The 13928-nt window shown below is 39.6% G+C and overlaps 1 protein-coding gene across 1 annotated transcript in view; it reads right to left on the reverse strand.

Annotated features, from left to right (window-relative positions):
• The window catches only part of LOC104163179 (lysozyme C-like), a gene marked incomplete at its 3' end in the record, with an annotated part of 2984 nt that extends 1361 nt beyond the window's left edge, over positions 1-1623 (reverse strand). Inside the window, exons 1-2 of the mRNA XM_009702087.1 lie at positions 1618-1623; positions 159-288 (exon numbers count right to left, since the gene is read on the reverse strand). Of these exons, the coding sequence (XP_009700389.1) occupies positions 159-288; positions 1618-1623 (136 nt within the window). The remainder of the gene's footprint in view (positions 1-158; positions 289-1617) is intronic.
• Positions 1624-13928: the final 12305 nt, after the last annotated feature.

A 13928-nucleotide genomic window follows, 5' to 3' on the forward strand; every position in this document is an offset into this window, starting at 1 on the left:
AGAGAAAAGCTGTAGAAAATTCCTGCAGTCTGTGCCAGCAGAGATGGACTAAGTCGATGGGATCCTAACCTCTAAACTCTGGCATTCATGCGGACCTGCTCACTTTAACAAAGCTTGTTAAATGGCAATTCCCACCCTATGTTAGCCCCTGGACTTACAGCGTCTCAGGCTGTGTCCCCGAAAGTTACTCGGTCCAAGACGCGTCATAGCTGCTGGCCGCTCACACCTCTCACAGACCTTCCTCGGAGCAGCCAGGGGTAGGAGGCAAAAAGCAAGGATTAGCCAAGACTTGATGTTGCCAGGGTCGTGCACACAGCCGCTTAACACCGAGGCCGCAGGCTCTCCTGCGCGTGTCTCATCTCTTAACCTTCTCCCAGCCCCTTTTGGTTCCTCTGCTGCACAGTAACCAGAAAGGCAGCCTCCTCAGTACCTGGGCATTCCCCGATACTTAGAACGTCACTCCAAAATTGTCATATTTCTTATACAGTGTGGAAAGCCATAGGAGGACAGCGTAACATTACCTCAGAAGAATTTTGTTTAAACCCTGTCGCAATACCTACCAAAGAGGGAGCTGGCTAGCTAAACTCTGCTACTCAGATTTGTTAGGAAATTATTACCCAAGTCCTGGCCTTACTGCACAGTTACTGCTCATCACAAATCTATCGCCATTAACGACCTAACAAAAATAGCCTTAGGAGATAACCAAGTTTTAATTGGCATAATTACTAGGTAATCCTCCGGCTCTGGAAAAGTCTGTCTTCTAGTCAAGCGCTGAAGTATGGCAGTACATCAGTTGCGTATCGACACGAGCAACCTCATCGTGCTGCTTGCTGCATGTTCTTAGGCGCCCTTGGGAGCAACACCGGGTTCATCAGGGCTCGGGGTGCGAGGGGGCCGTGGGGCCAGTCGCTAGCAAAGGAGATGGAGCAGCACGCAGGGGGGACGGCGGAGGAAGCAGCACATGCAGCCTCCTTAACACGCCCGATGAATCAGCCCTTGTCTAAGATCTCCCTAAATGGTGAAGCATGAAAATCCCTCTGCACTAGCCACCAGCGCCTACATATCTGCCACCATGACGTAACTGTGGAGCCCAACCTCCCCGCAAGTGTGCGGTTTAGGTGAATCTTTATCCTATGCCGCTGTTGCGAGAGAGATGAGCCCTGTACAGGCAGCTGGCTGCTCCTCACAGAGCCGAAGCCGACCGCCTTTACATTTCACAGCTTCCTCAGGTGGCACACAGATACTGGCATATTCGATAAATAAAGAATAAATAAAGAACAACTTCCAACTCCAGACTCTCAGCAAAATTACCAGGTACCTCAGCATCCTTACCCAGGTTAGGTCAATCCAAGATTTAATTCCAGAATTGTAGTTTTAAATTTGCCTTTTTTTTTTTTTTTTTCCAATTAAAAAGAGGTGGGAACACTTTTATTCTTTGTAAGGGGATTACATACAACCTCACAGGAGTCGACCTCGCAGAAGTGTCATCTAAGACTTTCCTCAAGCTTCTTCCAGCCCTGGAAAGGATAAACCTGAGCGGGGGAAGAGGCTGCCAGCTCCAAGGATCAGGCACAGCTGGAGGTAGCACAAACCCGGCTCCAGCAATGAAAGCTGTACCGCCATCTCTCTCGCTAGCCCCAATGGTTTTAACAGACTATTTAATTTGGTGGCAACGCTTTTTTTCGGTTTTGGCTACTTGCCAGTTTTCTAAATAAAGACTTGAATTTTTAGAAACCTTCCCTTCTTCAGTAATGCACTCAAGCCCCTCACAGTGAAAAATCTGAGCTAGTTATTGCTGTAATTATAACCAAAAAAATGCTGAAGGAGGTGATAATGTAGAGGTTAAGAGTTTTATTTCTACATTAATTTTGAGTAAAAGGCATGAAATGACTTTTTAAAATATTCTAAATAATTTATCTGAATGGAACAGTCAGGGGATAACTTAAAATTAGGAGGGCACAGTAGGGATCCCACATGACAGGCAAAAAAAAAAGCTACTTTTCTGAAGTATCACACTGTTAGCACTGTGAAAGAAACACCAAGATAATTTTCCTGGACGCCCGCTGACATGGAAGCCAGCCAGCAGATTGCTTTAATCATTACGGAGAATCTGTGCTGACACAGAGAAGCTCAAAACACAGCTTTTCTTGTAGAGAAAAAGGCTAATCACTCTCATTTGCGTTATAGCTGCTAATAAAACATTGGCCTTCTCTGACCCTTTTCATTCAAAGTACTTTATGCATTAAAAAAAAAAGAACCCACCACACAATTTAGACATTATTTCCAACAGTTTCTTCTGCAGGGCTCTGCTGGCCGTTCTACACCATTCACCGTTTTCATTACCCCTACGCTATGGGTCTTGGAGAAAATGGGAGCTGTGGACCTACATCTTGCAAAGATTCCAGGCTAAAAGGTTTAGGAAAGTGAGAACAGCAGTTGTAATTACGTATGGGCTCCAATTAACTTTTTGAGGTGGGAGCCCAAGTCCATTACAGCTTGACCCATGAATAAGGATTCTGTCTGGGATGAATGCTCTCTGTTTGCATCCCCTCCCGCCCGTGTGGAGCCGTAACATCCAGCCAGAGCCACGTTATTTTTGAAGTGAAGCACAGTCTGCAGACTGGAAAAGGTAGCGAGGGTAGCTGCCTGTCTGTCAAAAAGAAGTAGATGGCTGAACAGGGAAAGGGGATACCAGCAAGCTTTAGAAACCAGTTTTAAGCATCAGTTTAACCATTCTGAAATACGGTAACTCCGTAGAGCTCCCTGCTCCTTCAGAGGCGAACGCTGCCTCTTCCGCAGGGGAACCCACCCGTGAGAGACGCGTTCAACCACAGCCAACATCTTCTCTGCCAGTGTGGACCGTGTCTTCCAGGGGTTTCCGTGTCAAAGAAAGGCTTCTGAGCATTAAAGTACTTCTTTCACTCCAAGTATATGACATTGGAAAACAGGCACAGGAATTGAAGAGCAGCGCACTCAAAAGGCATTCAAAATAACACGCAGAAAATAAGGCAAGAAACAAGGACTTTGTCATGAGGTGTCAAGGCAAGGATGAAAAAAAAAAATACAGCTCGTTTATTTTGTGGAAAAAGGGGAAGAAGTGACTGCCATCTTTTCTTAAATTTAGGGCAGTTGAGGATTATCACAGCTGGTTCTGCTGACAAAGCTCAGAATTCCTCTGGAGGTGGGTATGTGGCCTAAGTGACCAACGTGTGAATATCACAGTAATTAGAGACAAACAAAGGCCACAGACAATTCATGAGATCATGAATTAAGCAAAGAGGAGTGGAGAGGGCTTTTCATGCCACAGGACGGCAGGGACAGACCCTTTTACACCACTTGTGCACAGCTGCACCAGGTTGAACATGTCCTGTCACAGGAGGAAGGACACCAAGGGGCCTAACTTAACCATTAATATACAGGATCAAAAATCTACTCAATGAGTGCCAGTGCCAAGGAGATTCAAGTGTTTTGGAAAAAAGACTTTTTTTTTGTAAAAACACCAGTTTACCCTGGGTCATTTCTGCAAAACTGGGAAACCCTGTTGGAGAAGTAGTAAATTCTATTTCCCACTTACACAAAGGGCAAAAGGTTTATGAGACTTACAGGTACTGAGGCTGGTGGGAAGCAGAGTGCTAACAATCTGCTGCAAACTGTTCAGAACAGATGGATAAACAGATTCAGATAATCAAAAGGGATAGCAATCTTCTACCTGCAGGAAAAGGACCTCTATTTCTACAAAAATGGCATTAGAAGCACGAGCTGACCAGCAGACCTCTGTTTCCTGTAATATTATACATTATGTTACATGAATAAAAGAGAAAGGAGTTTCTTCTCTGACTCACTTCCAGTTCAAACTCAACCAGCAAAAAATCTGTCCAGCAAAAAACCCTAACCTGTTTCTTTTAGCACCAGCCCTTCTCCCTGCCTTGGCCCACGGATGGCACCACACCTCTCAGCTTGCAACGTCCTTGAAAATAAAAAATAAACGTGCTTCCCTCCCCTGTCTGCCACTCCATCAAACTCCTTTCACAAACCCCTCCTTCCATCTCCAGTCTAAGAAAGGAAATATTTTGCCACCTCACTCTCACTTCGGCCTCTTTCTCTTGCCTCTTTGAAGGCTCTCTTGTACATCTCCCAACAAGTTACTTTTCTGGCATGTGGAGCAGGGTTATCATCTCCCCATTTCCAGCCATTTACTCACATTTTTCAGAAGCAATCACTTGCTTTTGTAGCTTCAAAGAGGTAAAATGGATCAAAATTCAATGTGACTGACACATTTTCTTCCTGTTGCAATTGCAGTGATTCTGTCCATCTCCTACATGACAAACTCTCCCGAGCAGCAGCTGCCATACCTGCTCTCATAAAGCATGCATGAGCATCAATTCTTTAAAATTAAATTCACTCTGTTGGGAGTAATCTGTTGTTAGCCAAGATGCATTCTGAAATAAGTAGTGTCACGTTTTAACTACTTCAGGATATGCCAAACCCACCGTCAGAGGTGTTGTGTGTGCAGATCATGTTCCTTTAAGAAATATCCTATGGTACCAGGTGGTTACCTTTGGCAAAACGCAGCAGTTAACTTGGCAAAGATCCTTTCTCAGTTGACTGCTTTATTTCTGAGGGTGATGCTACAGGCCTTCGAGTACTCTGCTAATTCCCAATGCAAAACAGACGTTCTGGCCCAAAAACGATGAAATTGGCGTTTCCTTGCCTGGCATGACACGAGTTGTTATAGTCTATACCCAACTTGTCCCGAAATGCTAAACACACTCAGGTGCCTGCAGCCAGTTTTGCTGTAATAATGTTTGTAAAAAAACCCCTATCTTTGTGATAATAAACTACACACATACCTCTCTCCGCCCACACTGGACAAACTTACCTTTCACAGCTTCAGACAGACTTCGCTTTGCTGATTTTAGCGTTTGATTTTCTTTCTGCTGCTCCTCTCTTGCAACTTCCCATCTCCCCTGGACCAGCTGCAGTACTATGAAACAGTTTGAAGGATGAACCAGGGGAGCATACAAAGGTAGAGAACAGCACTAATATGCTGAACGTGAGCATCTCTTCCCACCCCAAACATAACAGGGGTCAAAAAAGACACTTCTAACTGCTTACTCAATGTCCAAGCACCCAGCAGGTCTTGGATGCCTTTCATTTCCATGGAGACAAATCCCAAGACCTAAAGCCTCTCCCCGATCAGCAACGCTCCTCTGTTGTCAGGAAATGAAGCAAGATGCCGGTTTTGCAAGAGGAGAAACTTCAGCAGTGCCTTCAGTGAGGCTGGGTCAGAAGGGATGACTTCATCTTTGCATCAGGACACCCTGCAGACTTTGCTGTCCCACTGCCCGGGCTGCCAAACCGGCAGCAGAACATCTGCACAACTCCAGAGCTACCTCACAAAAACAATTCCTGCAGCCCAGAAATCTCCCTTCAATTGCAGTTTTTAGCATGTTTTTCCCCCTTGTTTGCAGCCCTCAGAGGACAGGGTAGACGGGAAGGGTTAGCTCTCTTTTCCGAGGCCAGTGGGCCTGCAGCAAGAGGTGCGCGACAGAGAGGAGGCCTCTGCAGCAGTTTCCATCCTGCTGGGCACTGGAGGGAGGAACAAGGACAATCACCTTCTGCTGATGTCTGGATTCCAGCAGGATCTCCCCCTCCAGCTGACCTCAGGCTCTGCTGGGCCTTTCAATCTGCAGCAGCTCCAGAGAAGACACTGAAAAAGGCTGGAGGCAAGGTCCTTGCAAGTAGAGCTGAGCAAGAAACAGTTTTTCTACTAAGCATTATCAAGTTATTTCCTTGTCTCCAACTCAAGGGATGGTACCTTCCCCAGAGAGTTTAACCCATACTCAGAGTGCTTACCTTCCTCGTTCTTCTGATAACCGTTTTAAACCATACCTTGGTGATCCGAGATCCTGGTTAGTTAATCTATACTTGAACACTTCCACAACAAATTCATCCATGTACTACTGAATCATTACTGTGTTTATCTTGGAGCATACATCCTATGTTTTTGGGAAGAGGATGCTTTACAATTCTCTCCCATTTAGCAATGGGAACTGCTGAACACCCTAACCTGGAGGAAAATTGCAACGAGATCCTTTAAAAACCACAAGTTAATATGATTTTCCCCTGTTAAACCATGACAGCTCTCTGCCCAGAAGGAAGCCTGGAGTCCCCTGAACTCCACTAGCCACAGCCCAACACTCCTTCCAGCTCTGCCAAACCTTCGCTCGGTCAATGAAGTCAGGTTACAACACACACTCATGTGGTTAAAAACTCAGGTTAACTGTGAAATTCAGACACAGGGCAGTAAACCATCAGTGGCCAAGTTAGTTTTGCTATCCTGTTGCTTGCTATTTTGAACATTTAATGTCTGAGCCCTTTAGAGTAAGTGAATGTTATTTTTGTTATTACAGGTTTAGAGCACTAGCCAAAGAAATTCAGGTTCACTTTCTAATGAGCACTTTGTTTCCTCTACACAGACCTGTACAATTGCCCACCTTCATTTATTCAAAAATCAGGTTTAAATAAAATCATGAATGTTGTGATTTTCCAAGCCAATCAGATGGCAGTTCAGACTTTTTGAAGCTATAAATATTTTTAAAAAATTGTTCCTCAAATGAAAACCAGCATTCTCACACAATCTTGCCACTGCCAAATGCTTGAGGCTCAGCACAGACAAAAGTTGGAGCCAACAACATTGTAAAATAGTACCAATAATCTAAGATGGTACAACAGATATAGCTCATTTTGTGCTACAGTAAATAAACTTCAAATATTGTGAATTATGAAAAGTTCACACCAGTATGGCAATGCTAATGACTTTTTGTATATGACATACAGATGTGTGTTTTATAGAAACCAATGTTCTGATTTAGCAGCAGTGTGAAACATTTGCCCGTGGAACCCCAGTGCCAGAAGTAGTTTTAAATCATTACAGGATGGACATTGTCACTGGTACCAGACCAACTGTCTGCACGAGATGGGCTGCCAGCAGTTCAGCCTGCCAGGCAGCTGTTTAACCACTGCTGTGTTTAACACACACACCTGCTTTGTGATGATTAACAATTGCCAGATTTAGTCAACTCAAGAAGCCAGACTAAAATAAAAAATTTTATCATCACTGGTTTAATGCCTCCTATATAGCAAGCCCATAGCTCTAAACATTAGTACACTAGTGTTTGATTCTGAAAATGTAATTTTAAAAGACTGAAAATGCTTTATACAGCATGCTTTTGGTTTTTTTCCTTCAGCTGACACATTACACATGGGTCACTGCATTTTACAGAAAAATGACTGACAAAAAAAAGGCTAGCTTAAAAAAAAAAAGAGTCTGCACTTCTCATTAATTTTAAACTCTGCAAAGAGTCTTTTAGGACTTGACGAGGACAAGAGCTAGTATGAACAAAACTATTTCTAGATTCAGAAATAATTACATCACAGAATCTAGCTATAACTACGTTAGAATGTCCACACTGAAAGTTCTAATGTCTGAAAATTCAAAAAGACTAACAATAATAAGCACTGCACAGATATTAGACAAGCTGAAATGAAGACAGACAAAAGTATTTTTTAATATAAAAATGGACTTTATTTCTTCAATACAAGGTAAACTACTATTGCAGTTTAAGACCAACACAAAAGTTGGACAGCAAATTGCTTAACAGTCTCCTAAAGGCTGAAAAAAAAGAAACCCATGAAAGCTAAAAGTTGTGCAATATTTCAAGTGTAACACCTAAAAAAGATGAAATGATCCCTAAACTTGTAGATTAACTAAGTACCTTTGCTGAAAATGTATTAAAATCCACATTTGCTAGGATACCATCTTACCTTGTTGAGAAACATAGGTCTCCAGAAATGCAAGTATTCAACAGACTCTTTGGCCTGCCGGAATCAGGAAAGTGTTTACTATATATATAAAATCCTTTGGAGTCAGGCATTCTGACAGGCATCCATTTCCTTACATTTTGCATTGCAATTCTGCATTCCAACTTAGACAAGCCCCCGCTCCTGTATTTCAAAACCATTTCTTGAACAGTTTACCCATACATCCTTGTGCAAAACGGGAATCAGAAAATGCAATGGTACAGGAAGACAATACAGCCTTTTGTTTAGAAAGTCAGCAGTGCTGGTAATTGTCGTAAAAATGTTAAGGTTTACCAAACAGGAATGTATTTTACCTTTAAAACACTTAGGTTTGTTTTTTTTTTTTTCCTTTTTTTTATTTTAAAAAAGGACATCTGCAGTAGTAAGGAAACTGAATTTGCAGTCACTTGTATTTATAAAAGCACACACATTCCTCATTTTCTTACATCTGAAGATCAAGGGAATGTCTGTTTCATAATGTAATAATAATAATCACAGTTTAAAATATTTTCTGTTACAAAATACAGTATACAAGAGGGCGAGGCCAAAGTCTATTAGTTGAGTATACTCCAAAGTGTGAGCACTGAATCATATAAGAATCACTTTACATGGTATGGATAGATGGGAATTTTTACAACTTAAATGCTCCATTTCATTGGGATCAAAGGTATACTGTTTACTATTTTCAAGAGACTTCAGTAGAACTAGTATTTCCAAAGAAGCTTTAGAAGATTTAAACACAGGCATAGGTCATACCAGAACCTAGAACCCACTGCAATAACTGGGGCTATAGAAAGGATTCAAGAACTAACAAGTGTGTAATACACAAAACAAATAGAATGAGATGCTTTATCATATTTTGTCCAACACGGAGGGGGAAAAAAAAAATCCCATGAGAACATCAAATTGAGGAACTTCTATGCTCCAAACCCCTCCTTAGTAATTTATCCTCTAAAGCTAAAATTAATCTAGAAGTACATAGCATGTCAGGTCTTAATTTGGGGGGGTGGGGGGGTGGTACACAACAAAAAACCACCTCAACACCCGCACCCACCACCAGCCTGTCTGGAATATTAATTGCAAGGCATCACAGTTGCAAGAGACAGTATTTCTGCATAAACATCATGATTAATTAGCATGCTGCAACCATTCGATTTAAGACCTGTGCAGTCAATTACTAAAATAATTTAAATCCTAAACAAATCCATGTTGCTTCTTTCCTACATCAAAATACTTATTTTGGAAAGAATTCATTTTTTAAGTATATGCACACTGACTTGCACTTTCCTTCTCTAAGATCTCGAAGGGTTTCTATTTCAATGCAGAAGCAACCTAGTGTCTTGGATCTCTGAAGAGTACCAGTCTTAAAGATGCATGTTTTACATTTGAATCTACATGACTAACAGTATCTTAGTGAGCATTATGTTAGGAAATTTAAGGCTGTATCTCAGTTTACACAAGAACCAATGATAACTTTAAGAGGCTATGTATAAAATTCTATAAATAAAAACAGGAGCAAAGTCTGCTTAACCTGTACACAGAGAGGCAAGTGGATAAGAAAAGGAAATCAGGAATTAAGTATTTCTATAAAGAATACCATGTATTTTTACTAGAAACACAGATGACAAGTATATACAACATTTAAATCTCCGATTATCCACATACAACTAGGAAAACATTTACAAGGGTTTGGGTATGCAACTAAACAATCAGGTAAAAAAATACAATTAGAAAAACTAAGCCTCACTAATTTCAAAGGAACAAAACCAGAAAGCGTTCTCTCCTTAAAAAAAAATCAAGCTAATGCCTAAATTTAATAAGATATCTTGTTTAACACAAAAACAACAGCTATCCAAGCTTATAAGCCACACTGTAAATAAAAATTTGAAGAAGTTCTGACAAACGTTTTTCAAAATGCAATCAGAACTAAAATTATTGGCACAGAAAGCAAAAAGGGAATGAGGAAAAAGACTGTACAGTTTCCAAAATGCTATGTTCTTCTTCTGAAGAAGTATTTTTGACCTGTCAAAACATACAGTCCAGTAGAAATTTTACTTTTAAAAAAATGCCTCTACTTCTAAAAAACAAACCTTCAGTAAAACAACTTCTGTTGCTAAAGCACCACCCCCCCAAGTCACTATCTGTTGGTTTTGTCTTTCAAGATAAAGTAAAGAACACAGCCGTAAAACATTATTTCCAGTGTTATTTATGAAATCAGTATATGAAAGAAATAAAGTATTCCCTCACAGACTGTTTTATCCTTTCATCAGCAAAAGGAGATGAAATACCATTGGATGAATATTAAAGAGCACAGCGTTAGCCATCATGGCATCATCACCAGTCAGTAAGTTATCAAACTGCTATTTCCTGAGCATGCACAGGAAATTGCCAGTAACATTTAATAAACCAAAACCTGGTAAAAATTCTACTACAGATCCAGTTATACATGATGTGCATTAGGCATATTCCTTTTTGGTGTCTATCAGGGTCTTTGGATTTTTTCTGTATTTTTTTCGTTTCATTAAAAAAAAATCTAACAAATGAAACTCACAAAACCAAGAGAGTATTATCTAAATTACACCACAGTATATTTATCAGTTAAAACTAAGTATTCAGAGAACAGGCAGAAATAAGGGGCTTCATACGGGGACCTCATCTCTCAAGTCACTATGATCGCTCAGTTTAACTTATGTTATTTCCCCCCTGCTATTCCCCCCCTGCTATTTCCATTGCCAGCAATGGAGATCTATATGTGAGTGAGAAAGTATACTCTGTGTAAAAAGAGCAACAGTCTCCTTAAATCTATTTTAATGTGGAGTAAAATATCAGTTCCTGCATAAAATGCTTGTAAAATTACTTTTTTTTTTTAAGATTTAATATATCTATGCAATGGAACGTTACTTACCTGCTGCCTCTCCAGTATTAGCTATTCCCCATGTAACAGCTACAGGCAGGTTATTTCTTCCTTAAACTTATTACACACAGCAGTAAACAATGTTTTTAAGTAAAGAAAAAAAAAATTACAACAGTACTGTTTGTAACCAATACCTAGTCACAAAAAGCAGGAAATGAGCCGTGACTTGTTTGATACAACTTTCAGTTTTACAAAATCTTAAAAGGCAGTTTTTGTTTTTGAACAGGATTAAACAAACATGTCAAATATCTTCTCAGTAGCAAAGAGTTCAATAAACACCAGTGATCCCATGCATGAGGAACTGAGGTACACAGTTTAGGGGGAAAAAAAAGGGGGGAGGAGAGTCTGAAGCTGTAGCCAAGTCCAACAGCATCAACCTGGCTGAGTGGTAGATGACAAAAACATTCGAGCATTTCAGACTTACGCAGAACTTGCGCAGTTGCACAGGCTACTGGTCCCAACTCAGTAAAGCATAAAAATCACTCATGTATGCAAATGAGGTACTTAAAGCACATGTTTACGTTCCTTGAAATCTATGGAATGTAAGCGCATGCTTTAAATGCTCTGGAAAACCAAACTGATTTAAGTGCTTTCCTGAACAGGGTAACATTTTTTGTTGGCTGTAAAATTCAAAAATCGGTAAAGAAGAAATCAAGAGCTGTCTGAGAGTTGCCACTTAAAGCCATCTGAGGTCTTGAAACTTAACTTAAAACATTAAGTGCAGCTATTTGAATAAGTGAAAACTCTAAGAATAAATCCATTATATAACAATTTACAATAGGCTAAAAGTGAGCCTTTGTGCAAGGCTGACAGAAACTAAGTTTTTGCAACCTGTATGATCTTTCTATTCACTTACGTTTCACACTTAATGAAATTTAAAACAAATTCTTAAATTTGAAGTCAACTTTCACTGTGAACTCCAATAATTTGTTTTTAGGTAAATTTACAAAACCTCATCTGACAGATTTAATTAGCATCACTTTTTGCTAAGACATTTAAAGATTGCCCATCACTGACCACGGACATACAAGTGTACCTTCTCTTTTATATCCATGTGTGAATAAACCCCGAAGTATTAAGAAAATACCAAACCCACAAAGTCTGAAAAATGGAAACATCTGGTTTCTTCTGGCACATTTCTAATATACAACTATGTACAGACCGCTACAGCCTTGGGGGTGGAGAGGGAACACACACAAGCACTATTACTATAAAACTGTAAACAACTGCAGGGTTTGGTTTTGTTTTGTTTTTTAAACCTAACCTTTCCACCTCTTATTACAGACAGTTTAAGTTTATGTTAACTGTAGTGTCAATCAGGACCAAGGCTGAATGAGAGAGAAAATTTCCAGCGTGCTAAAATCACAGACCTGGGACCACCTCTCCTCAAAAGAACAGACCACAAAGAGCTGCAGTTTTTACAGTTTTATATGTCAATTAGCAAATTCACAAGCCACCTAGGTCAACACTGCTAGGAAGCAAAATAGCATTAAAAGTTTTATGTAACCACCTATTTTCATATCAAAATCGAATGTGTGAGAGCAACATTAGTATGTTTAACTCACTGAATGCAAGATTAGGTTGAGGCATATGCAAGAACTATTGCGATGTTTTTAAAGACAGCATCAATGTTTTCATTGTAACATTATCTTTAAATATTGCTGAACACAAGACTTTCCCTGAGGTGTAAACATCAAATAACTTGAACAGCTTTACACATCAGCCCCATTAAACAGTTTATTACAACACTACATCTACTGTAATCAGTGGTGCTGTGTACAGACATTATCATATGAACAGTTTAACATGAACAAACTACTATAAAAACAAGCATTTACTTGACTTTTTCCAATTGCTTGCACATTATAATTGCCAAAATGTATATAACCAGTAATAAAGTTGCAAAAGCTATAAGGTTTAAATCACACAGGTTTCCCTCAAATAAAACAGTTAAGCAACATAAAAAAAAGTAAAAGAGCTACTGGTTACCATGTATGCAGATTTGCTTTATTCAGATCTATTCCTGTTCATTTTATCCATGAATCCTTACAGGCTCAGTTCAATCACATGAAGCAAACTGCTGGACAAGCATCTTTCCTTGAAGAATGTATCTTGTCTTGCACGCTGTTCCTCTTCCTTCAGCTGTAATGTGTCAAAATTTGTGATGTAGATTTTGCTAGTCCCCATAATACACAGAAAATTGTTGGCTTATCTATACATACACAAGTCGTGCATCTACTTCACCATAATGTAAACTAACACAAAATACCCAGAAGCAGTAGCTACTTGTTTGTGAACGAAATTGTTTTCTAATACAATAGTTAAAAGTAAAATTAATGTTGTACAACCAAGTTGAGAGAATATAAAATTTCACAGTTGAAGTATCGAATGATAAAGGAAGAAATAGCTACTGTTCCTGTGACTGATGGAAACATTTATATAGAACATTTCCTAAAGTATGCATTCTGCAAGAGTAAACGAACAAGCACGTAAGGCAATTCTGCCACAACTAGATTTTTACAGTTTTACCTGCCCACTTACAGTTTTAAGCTGGTTTGACATTTAAGTAATGCACTGATTGTATAATGAAGCGGATGGCTCACAGCTCAGTAACATTTAACAGTGCATAGAATCTGACACCAGTACTTCAAAATTTTCAGACTAGTGGCAAGCAGGATGGGCTTCACATCTAAAAATACACACTTGCAGTTTAATCACAAGAACCCACTTTTCAAATAATACAATATAGATTTGCAGGTTTCCTCGTCTACTTGCCCTAGAAAAAAACCCCAAGCCCTACTTCCTACTCTCATCTATTTTGGTAAATTAAGGAACCACACCAGAGTTAATTACTGTAAGAGTTCACAAAATACTTGGGATGGTATAATTCCATACAATGGATTTCAGTTGAATTCCATTACAAAACAATTAGCTATCTTCATTAATAATTCACAATTTCAACATTCAATAATTTCAAAATAGTTTAAATCAAATTGTTCAAAAAACCAACACATTAAATTGTTCATTTGAAAAACAAGACATTTAGAGGAGCAATTTCATGAACGTGCACCAGTACACAGCTGTCAAATATTCTTCTATTAGTATAATAATTTCAAAGCAATTGGGAAAACAAAGTACTCAATTTTTGCAC

The sequence above is a fragment of the Cariama cristata genome, unplaced genomic scaffold (assembly GCF_000690535.1).
Source record: "Cariama cristata isolate BGI_N322 unplaced genomic scaffold, ASM69053v1 scaffold16756, whole genome shotgun sequence".
Lineage (NCBI taxonomy): Eukaryota > Metazoa > Chordata > Aves > Cariamiformes > Cariamidae > Cariama > Cariama cristata.